At 39.2% G+C, this 15,994-nt stretch overlaps 1 protein-coding gene across 1 annotated transcript in view; it reads left to right on the top strand.

Moving 5' to 3' along the window:
- Positions 1-228: 228 nt before the first annotated feature.
- Positions 229-15,994, top strand: part of OLA1 (Obg like ATPase 1) — a 105,570-nt gene continuing 89,804 nt past the window's right edge. The window contains exons 1-4 of the mRNA XM_086465429.1: positions 229-290; positions 554-654; positions 2,458-2,601; positions 12,363-12,490. Coding sequence (XP_086321555.1) covers positions 554-654; positions 2,458-2,601; positions 12,363-12,490 — 373 coding nt within the window. The 5' untranslated portion in view covers positions 229-290. The remainder of the gene's footprint in view (positions 291-553; positions 655-2,457; positions 2,602-12,362; positions 12,491-15,994) is intronic.

Raw genomic sequence — 15,994 nt, 5'->3', positions numbered from 1 at the left:
TCTCCTAGGGCTCGTTCCCACACCGTGCGCTCGCCAGGGAACGGGTTTGGAAGAGTTAAAGGAAGGAGAGAGCGGAGGGCGGCGCTGGCGGGAGGCGCCGCCGCAGAGCTCCGCGCCGCCGCCTCCCGCCAGCGCCGCCCTCTCCGGGTCGACCTTTCCCCTCGCGACGCTGACGGCCAATGGGCGGCTTCGGCCCCGCCTGTTCCGCCGGTGCGTCCGCGTGCGAGGTGGGCCGTTCGCGCCTCTTCCTCTCAGGCGGGGGCCGCGCAGACCCGGTTCCTTCGGCTGAGGTGAGCCCAGCCCGTCCGCTCTCTCCTCCTCACGTCGCTCCGCCGGTGTTGGGGCTTCGGGAACGCGGGAGGAGAACCGCCGGGGTTGGCCTGAGGGACTACCGGGGCCTGGGAGCCGCCGCGCGTTCGGTTGGCAGCGCGGGGGCGGGTGTTTCTGCTCGGCCTTAGCGAGGTGGAGGCCCCGGTTCGGCTGGGAGGAGACGGGGTGGAGGGTTCGCGGTGGAACCGAGGGGCCTCCAGCGTGCCCTGCTTTGTGCTTTCAGATGCCCCCGAAAAAGGGAGGTGACGGGGTTAAATCGCACCCGATCATCGGAAGGTTTGGGACATCCCTGAAGATCGGGATCGTCGGGCTGCCAAACGTTGGGTAGGTGGTCAGGGAGCGCGAGGACAGCAGGCCGGGGCTCCCCGCTCTCCCCGAGTTTGCTTCTGCTCCAGGCAGTGACCTGACGCCGTTTCTGGGTGAGGATGGGTGCCTATAGATACGTATACGAGCTGAGGGATACAACCTAAGTCTTTTTGTTCGGTGATAAGACTTACGTCTTCAGCTGGAACTGCTGACAGGCAGAGAGATGTGAAACGCTCGGGTAGCGTGAGGCTGGTATGTACACATCTGGACAAGGTAACAGTGAAGAATTAAAAAAAGAAAAAGCCTTAGCAATTTCTGGGCTTTATAAAATGCATCTCCTTACATCTTACTCCTTTGCATCTCTCTACTTCTGCTGTTGTGTATGTGTAATGCACGTGTTATGCAAATATGTATGGACACATGCATACAAATTCCTTTTATTTTTTTGGAGAGGATGAGTGCACAGGAAGGAATTAATGATACCATTAGTGTCATTAGCAGTGGAAAGGATTTCCGTGCTTGGAACTTCTTCAGAGTTTGTAATGGAGAAAGTTGTGCAAGTTAGAGTTTGGGAGAGATGATGGCAGATGAATCGTTGTTCCCTGTCATACTTCTCATCTGTAGCTGTTACGGCTCCTCAAAGGAGCTGTACTTAAGGCACTTAAAAAGGATGATTAATTGCCTGGAGAATGCCTGTGTGAAACTATTTGTATTAATTTGTATCATATTTACTAAAAGAAGTTCTCAGCATTCTCAAACTTTAAATCTTTAAAAAATGAGAGGAAGCATCTTTGAGCATGTCTCAGAGCCAGAAGTACTGCTTTCTTGTTTTTTCACTATTGTTTATTTTATTTTTAAGGGTGTAGGTAAGGTGTTCACCAGAAAGGAAATAGTTAGCAGTAACACTGTGTAACATGTCAGTGGGGAAAAATAGCATTTGCAGTTATGTTATGATGTAACTTTCAGAGAAAGTTGTGACTGACTTCTGAGCATGTTGGCTGTATGCAGGGCAGCTTTCAAATTTTTTTTTTTTTCTGAGAAGTTATGTGAAACGAAAAAAAACCAACCCCAAACCCAAATATTTATAGTAGAAAATTCAGGAGTTGGTTAAGAACTTTCTCCTAATGATAACTCAAGAATTGCTCCCTTTTGATTTAATAAATGACAACTAACAAAATAATCTGCTACTTGTTTTAGGTGAAAATGTTCTTTTTTTCATGATAGCACTTGCAGGTGTTTTCCATTGATACTTAACAAGGATGAAAAATGTTCAGTGAGGTAGAACTGTATCTTCATATGCACAAAATATTACTTGTAACTGATTACTGGTGTGGTTTGCTTTCTGTGCCCCTTTTTTCCCTTTTGATTGTTTACTTTTATTGTTCAGATACTGAAATTGTGTTAATACATAAAAAAATATGAAGAAACAATACAGTTGTGGAAAGAGCTGGTGAGTCGTGGCAAAACTCGTTCACTCAGAATAAGTTTCAAGCATCTTTATTGTTTTCTCACTTTGTACTTCAGGAAAATGGATAGTGGCCAGTAGAGCTGTGCTTTGCTTTTGATGTAAAATTTCGTTGCTAACTGATGTGTGCAGTATAGTCACTTAAGGGAATTTTCAAGGGCAGGGAAGAGCGCTAAACATTGTTGGGTTTCAGTGGGACACTCCATATTTGTGTCTTTTACTAGAATCAGGGCAACGATCACTGTTGTTGAAGTAAAGGGGGAGTTCACTAGTGCTTTTGGAATTAGATGTGTTTCTATCCAGCCCTTTTAAGTGCTTCTAATTTGGATTTAAGAATGTGTGTATTTCATTTATAGGAAATCAACATTTTTCAATGTGTTAACGAAGAGTCAAGCGGCAGCAGAAAATTTTCCTTTCTGTACTATTGATCCAAATGAGAGTCGAGTGCCTGTGCCAGATGATAGATTTGACTTCCTGTGCCAGTATCACAAACCTCCAAGGTAACTCAAATTCTTAATTCTTCAGTTAAGCAGCTGAAATAGTATTACTGGACCCAGAGTTTTCATAGAAGTTTAATGCAACTATGATGTCTTCACATTTTTACTGACATTTTTAGAATGTGAAATTAAATACATGCCTGGATTATACCTCACATGCTGCCCCCCCCCCCGCCCCCCCTGAGCTCTGTGGTATGAGAATGAAAAGTGTAGGAGCTGCTAGTCGTTGCTCAGCACCATGGTGTTCTTGTCTTTGAAGGTAGTGGCTCCCAGGTGACTTAGAGGATATTCTGAAGAGGTTTGGAAAATGAACAAAAGTGGACATACCTAATGTGTCATGAGGTTGCTTATTTGTAAAATTTCCACCCTGTATTTTGTACTGTTCAGAATGTTGTATATGCTGTAGGTAGCCAAACAAATACTGTCAATACCTGTGTCCTCAGTCTTTTCACAATAAGCTTTATGGGCAGCCTTTTACCCCTGACTCCTCCTTTTCATAGGCTCTGCTACTTGTTACCTGCCACATTGAGGGAGACTCCTGCAATATATCTCTTTCTAACCATTTCCTTGTTCTAGGAGTGTATTCATTTTGTCACATCAATGGTTTTTGCTATTGGCTGTTTCTGTAATCTGCTCTGTATGTTCAGTGTGGGAACTTTCACTTGAACAGCAAAACTAAAGGGTGCTTTCAGAAAACAGAAACTTAAATAGACGCTTGTGACTTGTTAATTTCAATTTGCAGTTACTTGCAGAGGTATCTTGAATAAAGTGAGTGTACATAAATCATAGGGCAAATTAGCATGCATGTCTGCTTTTGTTCAATGCTTGGGCCTCAGTTTTACAGCCAGACCACACCCATAATTAAAAAAAGATTGATTAGTCACGGATTAAAAATCCATTTGTTAACTTAATTTTCAGGTCTAAACAAGTTGCTTCCATCTGCAATTCCTCTGTACTTTTTAAATAATGAAAAATGCATTAATATGGAGCTGTTTAAGTGGATTGTTATAACATGTTATCTTGGTTTTCCTTCTCAAGTGACTGTTCAGCATACTTACTACTGTACGGATCATGAGACAAAACTGCTGAATTTGAGACAAAACCTTCTGGCTGTTGGTTGTGCAGAGATAATGGTGTGGCTTTTAAGGTTTTTTTGACAAATTTGTATTTTTATTACTACTTTGGCCGCATCAATAATCTCTTTCTCTTCTCACTTAATTTAGAAGTAGCCACTCATAGCTAATAGTTGAAGTGACAGTTTGTTACCTCTCCCCTCATCCTGCCTTTGGCTGTCTATCCTTAAACGGGTGCTAAGATTGTAAATGTATGTGTTCTCTCTCCCTGTGCCCCTCATATTTACTGGATCTGTATTTAGTAAATACACTGAATTGGATAATAAGCTGGATATAAATAGTAAATCACCTTTCATTTGAGTGGTCTTTTGACTTAAGAGAATATTTGTTACTTAAAATTAAGGCATGAGGGGATTACTAGGTGGTTATAGCTCCTGAGTTCACTTATGCTGCTTATATGATTTTAATATTTGACTATAACAGTAATAAAGCAGTGATAATTACTGATAATTCAGTAGCGCAGTAGACAGAGGTAACTCTTCTTGGGCTGTTTGTTTAAGACTAACTCAGGAAAAGAAGGTTATGGTCATGAAGATATGCAACTGAATTGTAATTTAAATTCCTTAATTTCTCTTGTATAGTCTTGATTTTGTTCTTCATCTTTATGTAGTATGTTCTGTGTTAATGTTCTACTTGTTTGGATTAGTAGATGTAATCAATCTGTGCACGCAGAATGTTTTATAAACAGTGAGTTCTCTTTAAATTAGGCTCTTGTCTAGCCTCAAGATTTTGTCATTCACGTTTTTATTTCCCATATGTTACACTTAGTCATCACATAACTGCAGTCATTGTTGGGAGGTGGGGGGGCCAAAAGCAGAGACGATGGCTTTGTCTTAACTCAAATAACGTGTGACAGGCCAAAGTGATCTTGCCTTGATGCCCGCTGTGAGCGAGGGAAGGGAAGAGTGGGACTGGGCCAGGCTGGCAGTCGCTGTCTCTCACACCAAGCTGAGATCGCTGCTGCTACACAGAGACAGACTCTATTGCCGAGAATATTGCTAGTATGAGTTTGTGGCTGTTCTGCTGTCAGAGGAAGAGTTAGGCTCTTCAGGTGCTGTTCGTTGCTTGAGGATCCATTCCTGTCTCCAAAAGAAAGCATCTTGGGACTGGTATGCAGTTACTTCCTGACCCATGCTGAAAGCTGACTGATAGTACTTAATTGGAGATGTAAACGTTTGTAAGAGAAATCATGTAGGCGACAATTTAGAGACTATTACATAAAGGTAAATCTATACTTAATAGATAAAGATATGTTGTCAGAACTTACAACCTGTGGGTTGTTTTCTTTCTGCAGCAGTGGATGATGTATGTGACTGCTTACAATAAATAAATTCGGTGATACAGACTGTACACAGAAGGTGGGCTCCAGCAACTTCCAGTAAAAACTGCTGTGTTGCTGCCAAATGAATTAGATGAGCAAATTTCTGTGAGCTTTAATGTTACCTAGTACTCACTTTCTGGTGTGAATGGAATTGTGGATATTAAAAAAAGAGACATCAATATATTAAAAATAATTCTGAATGCTTGTTACTTTAAGGTCTTAATTTACATTCTGTTGCTAGCTTAATTATTTGTTTTAGATTTTGTATAATATTCAGTGAAAACTCAGATTTGTTACATTGTGCCGACATGTAACTTTTTCAGAAAGGAAAGCCTGTTGGCTTTTTGTTTTGTGGTCCTCCTACTCCCCTGTTCCCCCAACATGGGTACTTTCAGGTGAGGTTTGACAGAGTAATGATTGAATTAGTTCCAGTTTAGTAATTGGAAAGAGAGTATTTTCTTTGGACTGATTCAGTTCAGCAGGAACTAAAGCAGAAAGGTGTTTTCCCTCCCCCTGCCCAGTCTGTGAATCTTAAGGAGGTAGCAGAGGATGAGATCTACTAATTCTAAAATGGGAGAGAGATGTTCTTCACCTCAGCAAGTAGCTCCTGGCTTGAAAATTGGGACTTGGAAGCCAGAAACAGGTGATCTGTTAACTGCAGTTAATGTTTTAATGGGACATTTTGTGTTTAGAAATGATGGGCTTCCTACAGAAGAAAAGAACTGCACGTAGCACATCTAAAGAAATTTTAGTAACACAGTAAAAGCTTTAATAAAGTTATTCTTTTGCATTTTTTGTTCTAAATTTTAGTAAGATGCTGCTTAATCACCTTAAGCTGTAAAATATTTTTTAGTGTAAATACGTCAAACTGATGTCATTTGGACAAGTGATTTCTGTCATAACTCACAAATATCTTGAAAGCCTCTGAGTTATATACACACCAGGCTTAGCCGGTATGGTCCTGCCCACTACCCCAGCTGTAGCATCCTGTGCCTGACTGGGAGCTGTGTCTCAGTGGGGACATTTGATTCAAGCCTCAAAATGATTTTGAGTGGAGGGGGTGGAGGAAACTGCTATTTCCGCTTTTTTTAAAAAAAATTTATTTATTTTGTGCCCGAAATAATCTCCTCACTGCAATTACCTGCATTCTTTCTTCTTTACTTTAAATAAAAGAAATACTCAAGTAGAAGCAATGTGAGCCTAAGCTATGCTTTAACTGTGAATAGTTAAAACTGAAGGACTGTATTGGCTGATAGTAATCAATCTGTGTGAAAACATTAATTAAAAAAGTGACTTTGAAGTCTATGTTTATGCTTCCTCTGGTTAAAATCAAATAAGATTATAAGCAGGAATGTGTAAAATGTAAGTATTTTGGTTCATTATTTCTCAAGTTACCAGTATTCATTTAATTCCTTGTTTGTTTGCACCTGTACGCAGGTGCAGTGCCTTGCACCTATGTGTTCACAAAACACAATGCTTACTGCAACCACAAATATTTCTATTTAACTTAGACTTTTTGATGTATCTTGGATGTCCTTTTCAAACTTAAATTTTAAAGCAATCTTGGTTATCTTACAGGAGGATAATATGTGAAGTGCAGCTACACCTCCACCTCTTAGCACTGTCCAGTGTACTTCAGGATCTTTGTCCTTTTTGTCAGCAGATTGCTTTGGTTGGTTTGTTGTGTTGTAGTTTGTTAAAATTAATGCGTTCAGCTCTTTAGCGCTCAAGCGATGGTTACTGAACTAATTCTGAGTAACTTCCATTGTTGTCCAAGTCATGCAAGTCCTGTGTAATAATAAATAAAAGTTCTCTTGAACTTATTGTAGAATAGCATACTTGGGTACTTGATGAAGTTTTGAAGTCAAAATTATGTAATCGGTTGGTGGAAGTTACTACTTAGAAATCAGATCAGCACTGGGACTTTTTGAATGATGCCGTGTGGGACTTACCTTAGGTTTAAAAAGAGCATTTATGTAAGTGATAACCACCCATAATTCCAGAGTGAAACGGGAATGACTGAGCCGGATTTAACTCCGGCATATCGGCATCTGTAAGAGAATCCTGGTTTTTACAAAAAACAACTGAAAATTGGCAAGCATATCCCGTTGTTAATGTGCTGTTTCCTTCGTATTACTGAGCTTGCCTGCTCTTCAGTTAGTTCTGAGCCTGTGTAAATCAACTGGGCTGTGATGCTTGTTCTAGCATTGGAAATGCATAATTCGCCAGCAGTGAATGAAAGACCTTAAGTAGTGGTGACTTGAGGCATCTTTTCTGCCTGGTGGGAGAAGGCAAAATTTAATTAGCTGGATTTTGTTGGTGTAATAACTTACTGAATGGTTTGAGAATGCAGGCATCTGATATACACAGGACACCGAGTATGTGTCTTAATCCACATTGAATCTTTTACCCTTTTATAATTCATGTAAGTGAAACTTAATTAGCAAATTTTTCACTTCCAGTTTCATGTGCTGTTAGGTTCAAGTCCTGTTTGTCAGTACCGTTGGTAAATGCTATTCATGAAATTGTTCTTGCATAGCAATGGTCAGGGTTCATCTGCCGTACCTAGTTCTTCAGAAGCAGATTCCTTTAATTACCCTGTGAGCTATTTTGCTTACATCGGTCAATGCTGCTTGCAAGATGGACTGCAGAAGCTGTAATAGGGAGAACAGTCTCCTGGAAGAGGCGGGGACTGTGAACTGTTGTGCTTGGAAATGTGCCAAAAGTAGCAGTGAGGACAAACTGAGAGTTGAATGGCTTTCTAAGAAGTTGTCACAATATACATGTTCTCCTTCTATGTTGCTACCTTCAGGTCGTTTGTGAACTCTTAATGCATGACTCCTACTTAAGTAATATGAATTTTCAGGAAGGAAGAAGTGTTTCCCTTTTTCTAACAGGTTTCAAATAACAGCTTTTAAAGGCAGAAGAGCCTGTGCTGGAACCAGATGAGTAGCACGTTTGGGCCTGCTGAAAAGGCAAGCTGGTCATTTTACCCTAATACTGAAGAATTTGGCCTTTTTAGTATGTGGCACCTAGGATCAGGGAGAGTTTGAGTTGAGAAAAATTTCTTGAACTATTCAAGAAATGAATAAAAAGCGAGTGTGTTATGAGAATTATCAGCCAGGTTACTGGAGAATTGCTGCATTTTGAACTTAGATGAAGCTGTCATGTGGCTTTCCAGGATCTCTGTGTGGATGTGAGATTTCGGTAAACTGTGGTAAATGCTGCAGAGAAATTATCAGGGTATCGTTTTCATTGGAGAAGAGAGATTGTGGAAACCTGGAAGAATAAAAACCCAGGGAGAGAAACAGCATTTTGGTTATGATGTTTCAATCTAAGTCAAAGCTTCTGGTGTACGCTGCCTGTGAGGTTTCTCAACTAAACAATTACTTGTGGAAACTCAAGAAATAACTGTACACATCTTCCCCTCAAATTTTGGAAAAAAAAAAAAGGCACAACAAATTGCAGATACCATATGTATGTGCATTTTAAAATAAAAAAGGTAGCTGGTTGCATTGTACTGTTCAGTACTACTGTACTGAACAAACAGGTCAGGTGAAGAAACTCCTCTTGCCTGTTTAAATAACTGCTTTGGACAGAAGTTTGCCACAAAGTTGGTGAGAAATAGACCTTCTGCCCTGTGAAATACATAACCCTATGGATGCATAAGTCCCTTATTCCTCAATAAATGCCTGAACCACTGGACTACAAAACGTACTTTCTTTGGCCTAGTGAGTCTTGTGGTCTTTGTTGCATGCTGGCTTGTACAGTGAAGGTAGTATGCTAACACAAACCACTGTTGCTGTATTTCTAAGTGAGGTGAAAAATCCTCGCTCAAGGATTATACCTACGCTTAAAATATAGCGATACTTCTGTATTTGGTAATCTGTTTCACGTTATAAATTCCTGTGACATGCTTTATGGTAGGTTGGTGTTGTGCTGATTTGTACAAATGAGCAGTTGATGCCACCTGTTCCTGATGATCATTTGAGGCTCAGTGACATTATGCTAATGCTGACTAACGAATCCTAAGAAATGGAAATGAATCTGTTTAGAGGAGGGGGAAAAAAAAAGAACAAACCAGTTAAGTCTTCTACATTTAGAAGAACTAAACTACACTCAAGATATACTGTACTTTTCCCTTATTCTTTGCAGTGTTTACTGTTTATTTAATTTCATAATGTTTACCCTTTGTTCTTCAGAGCATAGACAAGTGTGACTGGTTTGTGCCTTTTTCTCCTTTTCTTTGTATTCTTCTTTCTATGATGAAATAGAGATTTAGGCTTAGGGAAGGGACTGCCAAGAATGGGGATGGCTTTATTTTGCTCGGAATGTTAGCTTTGTGGTAGCCCAGGTTAAGGTGAGAAAACATCCTGGCAACGAGGATACTTCAAAGGTCTCTTGCTTGTATTAGTCAATTGTGAAATAAATGTGCTGGGGTTTTCTTTCCATTGTCTAGCAAATGAGATCGATTCTGGTGATAGAGTGGTCCATCTGCATATGAAGGTATCTGTCTTGCTCTAATGTGGCATCTTTGTAGTGAAAGTGTGAATTCTTCTGATGGCTGGCCAGGAAGTTAATCCTACCAGAATGATGAGAGGGGAGCATAGAAGGAGAACATTTCTAACACCACTTTTGTTTTAGTTAAAACACATTTTAAAATGACAATGGGGAAGTGCTTTAGAGAGTGGCACTTTTCTACCTTGCTGTTGACTTAGTTATGTGTCAAAAAGTGAGGACTGAAAACAGTTCTGACTGGGAAGTTGCTCCTGTTTCTTCTGAGGTATGTGTTAGCCTTGCCGTTCTGCTAGGCAAAAGGAGTTACTGGGTTAAGGCGTTAATAAAGTTACTGGTTTCTGTCTTCAGACTGTGGATTACTCTTGGTAGTGCGTTAAAATTAAAGATTTGCTGTTTCCATTTGAGTTTGTATGCTGGTAGTTAAAAAAAAAACCACGATAGTTTGCTAAGAAAACCATAGTAGGACAAAAATATGGCGTTTTCAAAGTTTGTTTACTTCAGACTGTACTTATGTTCTTTCTACTGCATTCAACAGCATTAGCTTGCAGTACACAACATCTGTCTTCCCAAGGATGGCCGCTTCTTGTCATGGGCTTAGTGAAGTTTAAAGCTAGAAGTCAACATACCGTGTACCTGAATTTAAGTAACTCATGCTATGCTGTAAATACTTTCTTGCATGTTTTTCTAAACTCACCCTTTGGGGTATTGTGTTCTATTCAGACTTGTTTCTAAGTGCATCACAAAGGTATTAATGACATGAAACATGTAATTAAGTTCCTGATTTATTATGCCTGACAGGTTTAGTGATACTTTGAATTTCACCTTGGTAAAGAAAAGGTTTTGTTCAGATCTTGTGTTCTGAAATTAGTTGACTTGAAAGAAATATTTTTTCTTGGGTAGTGTTAGAGGAAGATTGAAAGCAAAACCAGGGTAAGATCTTTTGCTTTTGGCTCACCTCACTTCCAGAAATATTGATGTTGCATACTAAGACAGACTCTAATGGATCATCTCTTCCCAAATTAGGGAGTTCATTTCAAGTGAGGCAGCACATCTGCTAATATTAAACTATGTGTTGTGTTATTTGCAGTCAAATGGAAGTGGGATAGCACTAAAAAAAAAAAGTTGGAATTTTTTTTTTTTTTTTTCTACCTAAGCCCATTGCTCTGAGCAAAGACAATGATCCATAGGTTTCCATAACTACAGATTTTTCTGTCTGGGCCATAACTGTCATACCATGCATCAGGATAAGAAGGGTGGATTTCTGATGCTAGTGGAGTTTGCTGTTAGACTTGACAGAAGACATGCTGTCAAATTTTTCAATATTTGGAAAAACAAATATATTTATCAGCAAGCTGTCACACTAATAAAAATAAAGTTTGGTCTGTGGACAATAGAGGCTTCAGAAGTGTAGCGCTGTTCAGAGAACATTTCTGTATGGGGTTGCCTAGGAGGTCGCTGGCTAGGTCATCCCTAGCAGTCATTCACACCTATGTGGTTGCTTCCATCTGTGAGCAGCACTGCAATGGTAGGGCTTTGGAAAAGACATCTTAAGATAGACCACACAATTTGTATCTTAACATTTGAATCTCATGTCGAAGATCACTCACCATGAAATAAAGCTTTTCGCTGCTTTAAAAATTGGTGCTGTATACTCATGCAGGCTTCATAGCCTAAGTCAGATCCTTCTTGTTGTTGTTATTAAAACTATGGATTTGGATGTTTTCCATTATATGTACTGTCAGTAAAATAGTGAACTGTTGTATTGATCTTGGCATAATGCTGATGAAGTATAATGGTGATAATTTAAAGTGTTTGGAAATTAAGTAGTGTTCCAGTTAGTTACTTTGAAGCCATCTTGGAGATCTTGATGACTATGGTGTGCGGTTTCTTATCTTTTGCAAGTGAGCAATTTGCACCATTTCGGTATGGTTCTGTCTTTGCTGCTGTTTGTGATGGTGGTGTCATTTGAATAGACCATATGAAGGTGCTTTTAGTCAGCAGTTTATCAAAAAGTTTTAGGTTTTTTTTTTCCTGACTCAGCTGGATTTTGAGATGTGGTTTAGAATATACTTGAAAAGATTAATACCTGTTAAGTTATTTTCTCATTTTAAAACTGGAGAATCTGCAGAGGATAAAAGGCTTGCAGTTTATAAATTGTCATATGCATTTCCCATACCTCTAAAAGCTTTTTTTCTGTTGTTTTTTGGTTTTTTTTTTGTAAGCTAATTTGAACTTCATGACTATTCTGTTGTTGCTATATAAAATGTGGTGTAGACATGTCTGCTAACCCATTGCTGTTAACTATGGTGGAAAGCATCACAACTGTTTACATTATAATGACAGCTTCATCTTAACTTGTTTTCTGCTTGCTTTCAAATTGTTTGCATAACCCTGATCACTGCTAGTTTTAATCGCCACTGTATTAAAAAAAATGCCCTTGTCTTCTGAGAAAGTTGCTTAACTTGCTGAACTAAACGGTAACCTTAGAGGTGGGCGATAGCAGAGTGCAGTGGCCATTTATGTGTCTTAGCCCTTTGGTACTATGAAAACTGCTCATTACAGATGACTGACTTCATGCCTTGGTCTTCCAGGCCTGGTTGATTATTTGTATGGTTGTCAGTATGATCTTGTCTTTTATACATTGCATATTGAATAAGGAAGAAAGCTACTGTCATGTATAACTTGTTCTATAAAAAAAGAAATGTTGAATTTTCATGTTCTGAATTTATTTCTGTGTCAAAAGTTTTGGCTAATATGCTTCAGTAATGAAATTTTAAACTTTTATATTTCAGCAAAATTCCAGCCTTTCTGAATGTGGTGGATATTGCTGGCCTTGTGAAAGGAGCCCACACTGGCCAAGGCTTAGGAAATTCCTTCTTGTCTCATATTAATGCCTGTGATGGGATCTTTCATCTGATGCGTATGTAAACTTATTTGTATGTTCTCTCTATAGCTTAAGGACAGCATTGTTGTACTCTAATTAAGAACTGTGGAACAAATATCTGTTAAAATTTTAACTTTTATCATTCAATTCAAAGTCATCAGGTTTTGGGTTTTTCCAACCAAGAAAATGCACGTCCTTTGCTATATAATGGGTATGTCTGTCTTCATTGGCATTGTGCTGAAGACTTAAACAGGAACTGCTTGTGTTGGGTTTTTTTAACTGCAGAAATCTGCAGTAACGGCTTGTTTTATTTTGCCAGCAGTGTATGGCAGTTGATTTGTTTAGTTTTATAAAGGAGGAGGAGTGGAATGTGATAATAAAAGGCTGGAATGGAAGTAGAAAATGAAATGTATGGAATTAATAGCAGACTCTGGGATTCTGTTCCTCATAGGGCAAACCTCACTTCTTTCCTTTTCCTGATTTCTCTGTGACTTATATTGAGGCTTGAACAGCACCCCACCCCCCCACCCCTCCCCATCTCTGTGAATTCTGAACTTTTCTCAGTTACATCAAGGGCTTTGATATTCTCTTTCATCATCTATTACCACAGTACAGAACTGGCCTTTGGAGTCATATTAACAGGACTTAAAAACTTGGCACTTAAAAGTTTGTTGAAAGTGTATGTTGGCTTGCAATACACTTTGCGTGTTGAAAAAGGCTTCTGGTCTGAAAAGATTGAGCTTAATAGTGCTTGTGCAAATTGAGGAAGCTGGACACCTTTGTTGCTATCCTTTGGTTGGCCATTATTATACAGTGAGTGATGAAACTATAGAACAAAATAAACAACAGCAAAAAGAAATACTTTTTATCTGGTGACTGGAGCAAAAAATTTTTTGTGGGCAGGACGTTTCTAAAACAAAACCCGAAGGCATGGAATATTACTGTCTTACAGTACTGATTTAGATGCTTAGAACTCTTGTTCCCATGAGCTTGTCTTTTTGAAGCATGTTTATACAGAGCAGTGGACTGATGTGCCTCTACAGTCTGTGTGCTTAGGGAACAGGTAAGTATGCCACCTCAGTCAAACGCGATGTATTATGCATCGAGAATACCCAGACACTGATTTGGCACACAGTGCTGGTATTGTGTTTTCAATCAAGTGAAACAGGCTTTATGGGGAAAGGTATAATATTCTTAGGCTTATGCTGTTGAAAAACAGGACATTCTTTTGGGAACATTGGCCTTTTTTTAAGGTCTTCTAGTACTGGAAGCCACCTAGAACTTGTGCGTGCGTGGAGCATTACTACTTCTTTGAAAACCTGGCCTTATGTGTATTTTATATCTAGCACTGCTATTTTTTGTTAAAGTCATTTGATGCATACTTTCAGTAGAGTAGAAAACTATGGGCTATTGATTGTAGCTAAGCAGTTAATAGTATTTAAAACGAAGACATTTTGAAAAGACGAGGCCGGATCTTTACTGAGTAGAGTGAAATGTCTTTTGAACTTTTGAATCATTTTGGGAACTAGTTTGATGTGTGGAGGCTGTGCTAGTGTATTGGTGTGTTTTAAATGTTTGTAACTATCCAAGAACCATTGCTACAGTATCCCTAGAAAAAAGTGGGGGTTGGTTTCCCCAAATCCATTGCTATCCTGGGGTTGTAAGTACTGTTTTGCCTGGTGTCAATTGAGAACAAGTGATAAACTCTTAATATTTACTCTGTTTTGATACTTGTAATCAATGCTTGTTAAGGAACAGATTGATGTACTAGCCAGTGGAGAAGATGCTTTTTAATCTGTGTTGTATAATCCTAATTGTTTCAGGTAGCTATTATAAGGGTTAACACCATTCATATTTTTCTGTGGGGACTGAAAGAGGGATGAGACTATTGCTGTGGATTTTTAAACCATTTGGATACTTTCTTCTAATCTAGTCTTGCATTTACTTCTTATATATTTCAGTTTCTTTCAAAGGTTCTGAAATGTAATGGTTGTGAGATGATTGTTGCTGGTTTTCTTCTTTGGGAGCAAAGAAGATAACAGAATTACTTTTTAAATAGCACCTTTTCTGTTTTCCTTTTAAAATCTTAACCCTGCCTTGTATGTTGCTCTTGCTAGATGTTTTAGCTATAACGCAAGGCAGTGACGAAATGAAGAAGAAATTCTGTGTGTTGATTGCCTGATAAACACAAAGATCTTTCTAAATATTTCTTGGGGATAATAATAAAATGTTAATGCAGAATTTTGTGGTTGAGAGATGTAAAACTATATTCCTTCCCTGCCCCCCCGCCCCGCAAAGTGCATATTAGTTCTGCTTTCCTTTTCCCACAGTACTCTAAAAATCAAGATTTGGCACTAAAATCTAGTAATAGCCCTTTAGTAAATAATAATAAAAAAAAATCATCTGTTGGTTACACAGCACAAACTCTAGTTAAAACCTATAACTCACTGAAGTTTTCAGCATACCGTGCCAACTTATATTATAAAAATGTGTGAAACTTTTTTATATGCTGTAATGTTTTTACACCCATCCACCTGTCAAAGTTATTTCCAATCTAAGATTTCCTTTTTATGAGTCTGTGGCATACCTAGAGTTTGCATGGTTTCTGCCAGATTATAGAAACTACCTAAACTGTTTTTGTAAATCCTTACACTTTCCCAGATCCTGAGAGGATGAAGCTTCTTTGTTGCTCTTTACCAGGGTTTGGTCCAAGTTCTTAATGGACTGTGTGTCTTTAGGAACCGGTGCCCTGGGACCAGCCATCGGTTTTCAGCCTGGCAGGGTAGCATGGCACTGTGAATCTCTGCAATTGTGTAGAAGCTGACTTAAAAGCAACCCAGACAGGTTGCTGCTATTAAAGGGGAATAGGCAGTGAACTCGAAGGTAAGGCTTTGTATGCCAGCAAGATGGAAAGGAGGTGTTGCTGAAGATGAAGAGATGATGAGAATGATATCATCTTCTTCAGAAGAGATGCACTAGGAAGTGGTCTGGGGACTATGCTTTTTGAAAGTGTGAAAAATTTACTTTGTTTTCACTAAGATTTTGAGTTGATCTGGAACAAATTTTCCCCTTTGGGCACCGAAACCATTGCTCCCTGTCTTTATGCTGTTGTAGTATGGACTACTGTTGCCCATGTTAATGGCCAGCATGTGAAGCAGAGCCCTTTGGAGAACTGGCCTTTTCTTAATTCTGGATGCCAGGTAGAAAGTCAGAAGCAGGTCATTGCGGTGTTTGTGCTGTAGACTTCAAGCAAGGTCTGCATACCTGAGTACATTGAAGAATGGCTCATTGGGGTTTGACTTAGCTTTGTTCAGTTGGTAGTTTTGCAGAAAGCAGTTTGAGAATTAACTCGCTCAGGTTGATTAATTAAGGTGGTAATAGGCGAGGAAGTGGCTAGCGAGGAATGGAGAGCTCTTGTTGAGTGTGATGAGCCAAACCTTGGAAGTTTTACTGAAGGTGTTTTATAATCCTAGGCTAAAGGTTTTGATCCTGTTTTCTTTATTAATTGAGAATGTGTTGAACTTTTTTCTTTTGGACATA

Source organism: Leptosomus discolor, chromosome 5 (genome assembly GCF_034619465.1).
Source record: "Leptosomus discolor isolate bLepDis1 chromosome 5, bLepDis1.hap2, whole genome shotgun sequence".
In the NCBI taxonomy this organism is placed as follows: Eukaryota; Metazoa; Chordata; class Aves; order Leptosomiformes; family Leptosomidae; genus Leptosomus; species Leptosomus discolor.
The sequence above is the reverse complement of the archived record's forward strand: the minus strand, read 5'-3'. Positions and strand labels throughout refer to the sequence as shown.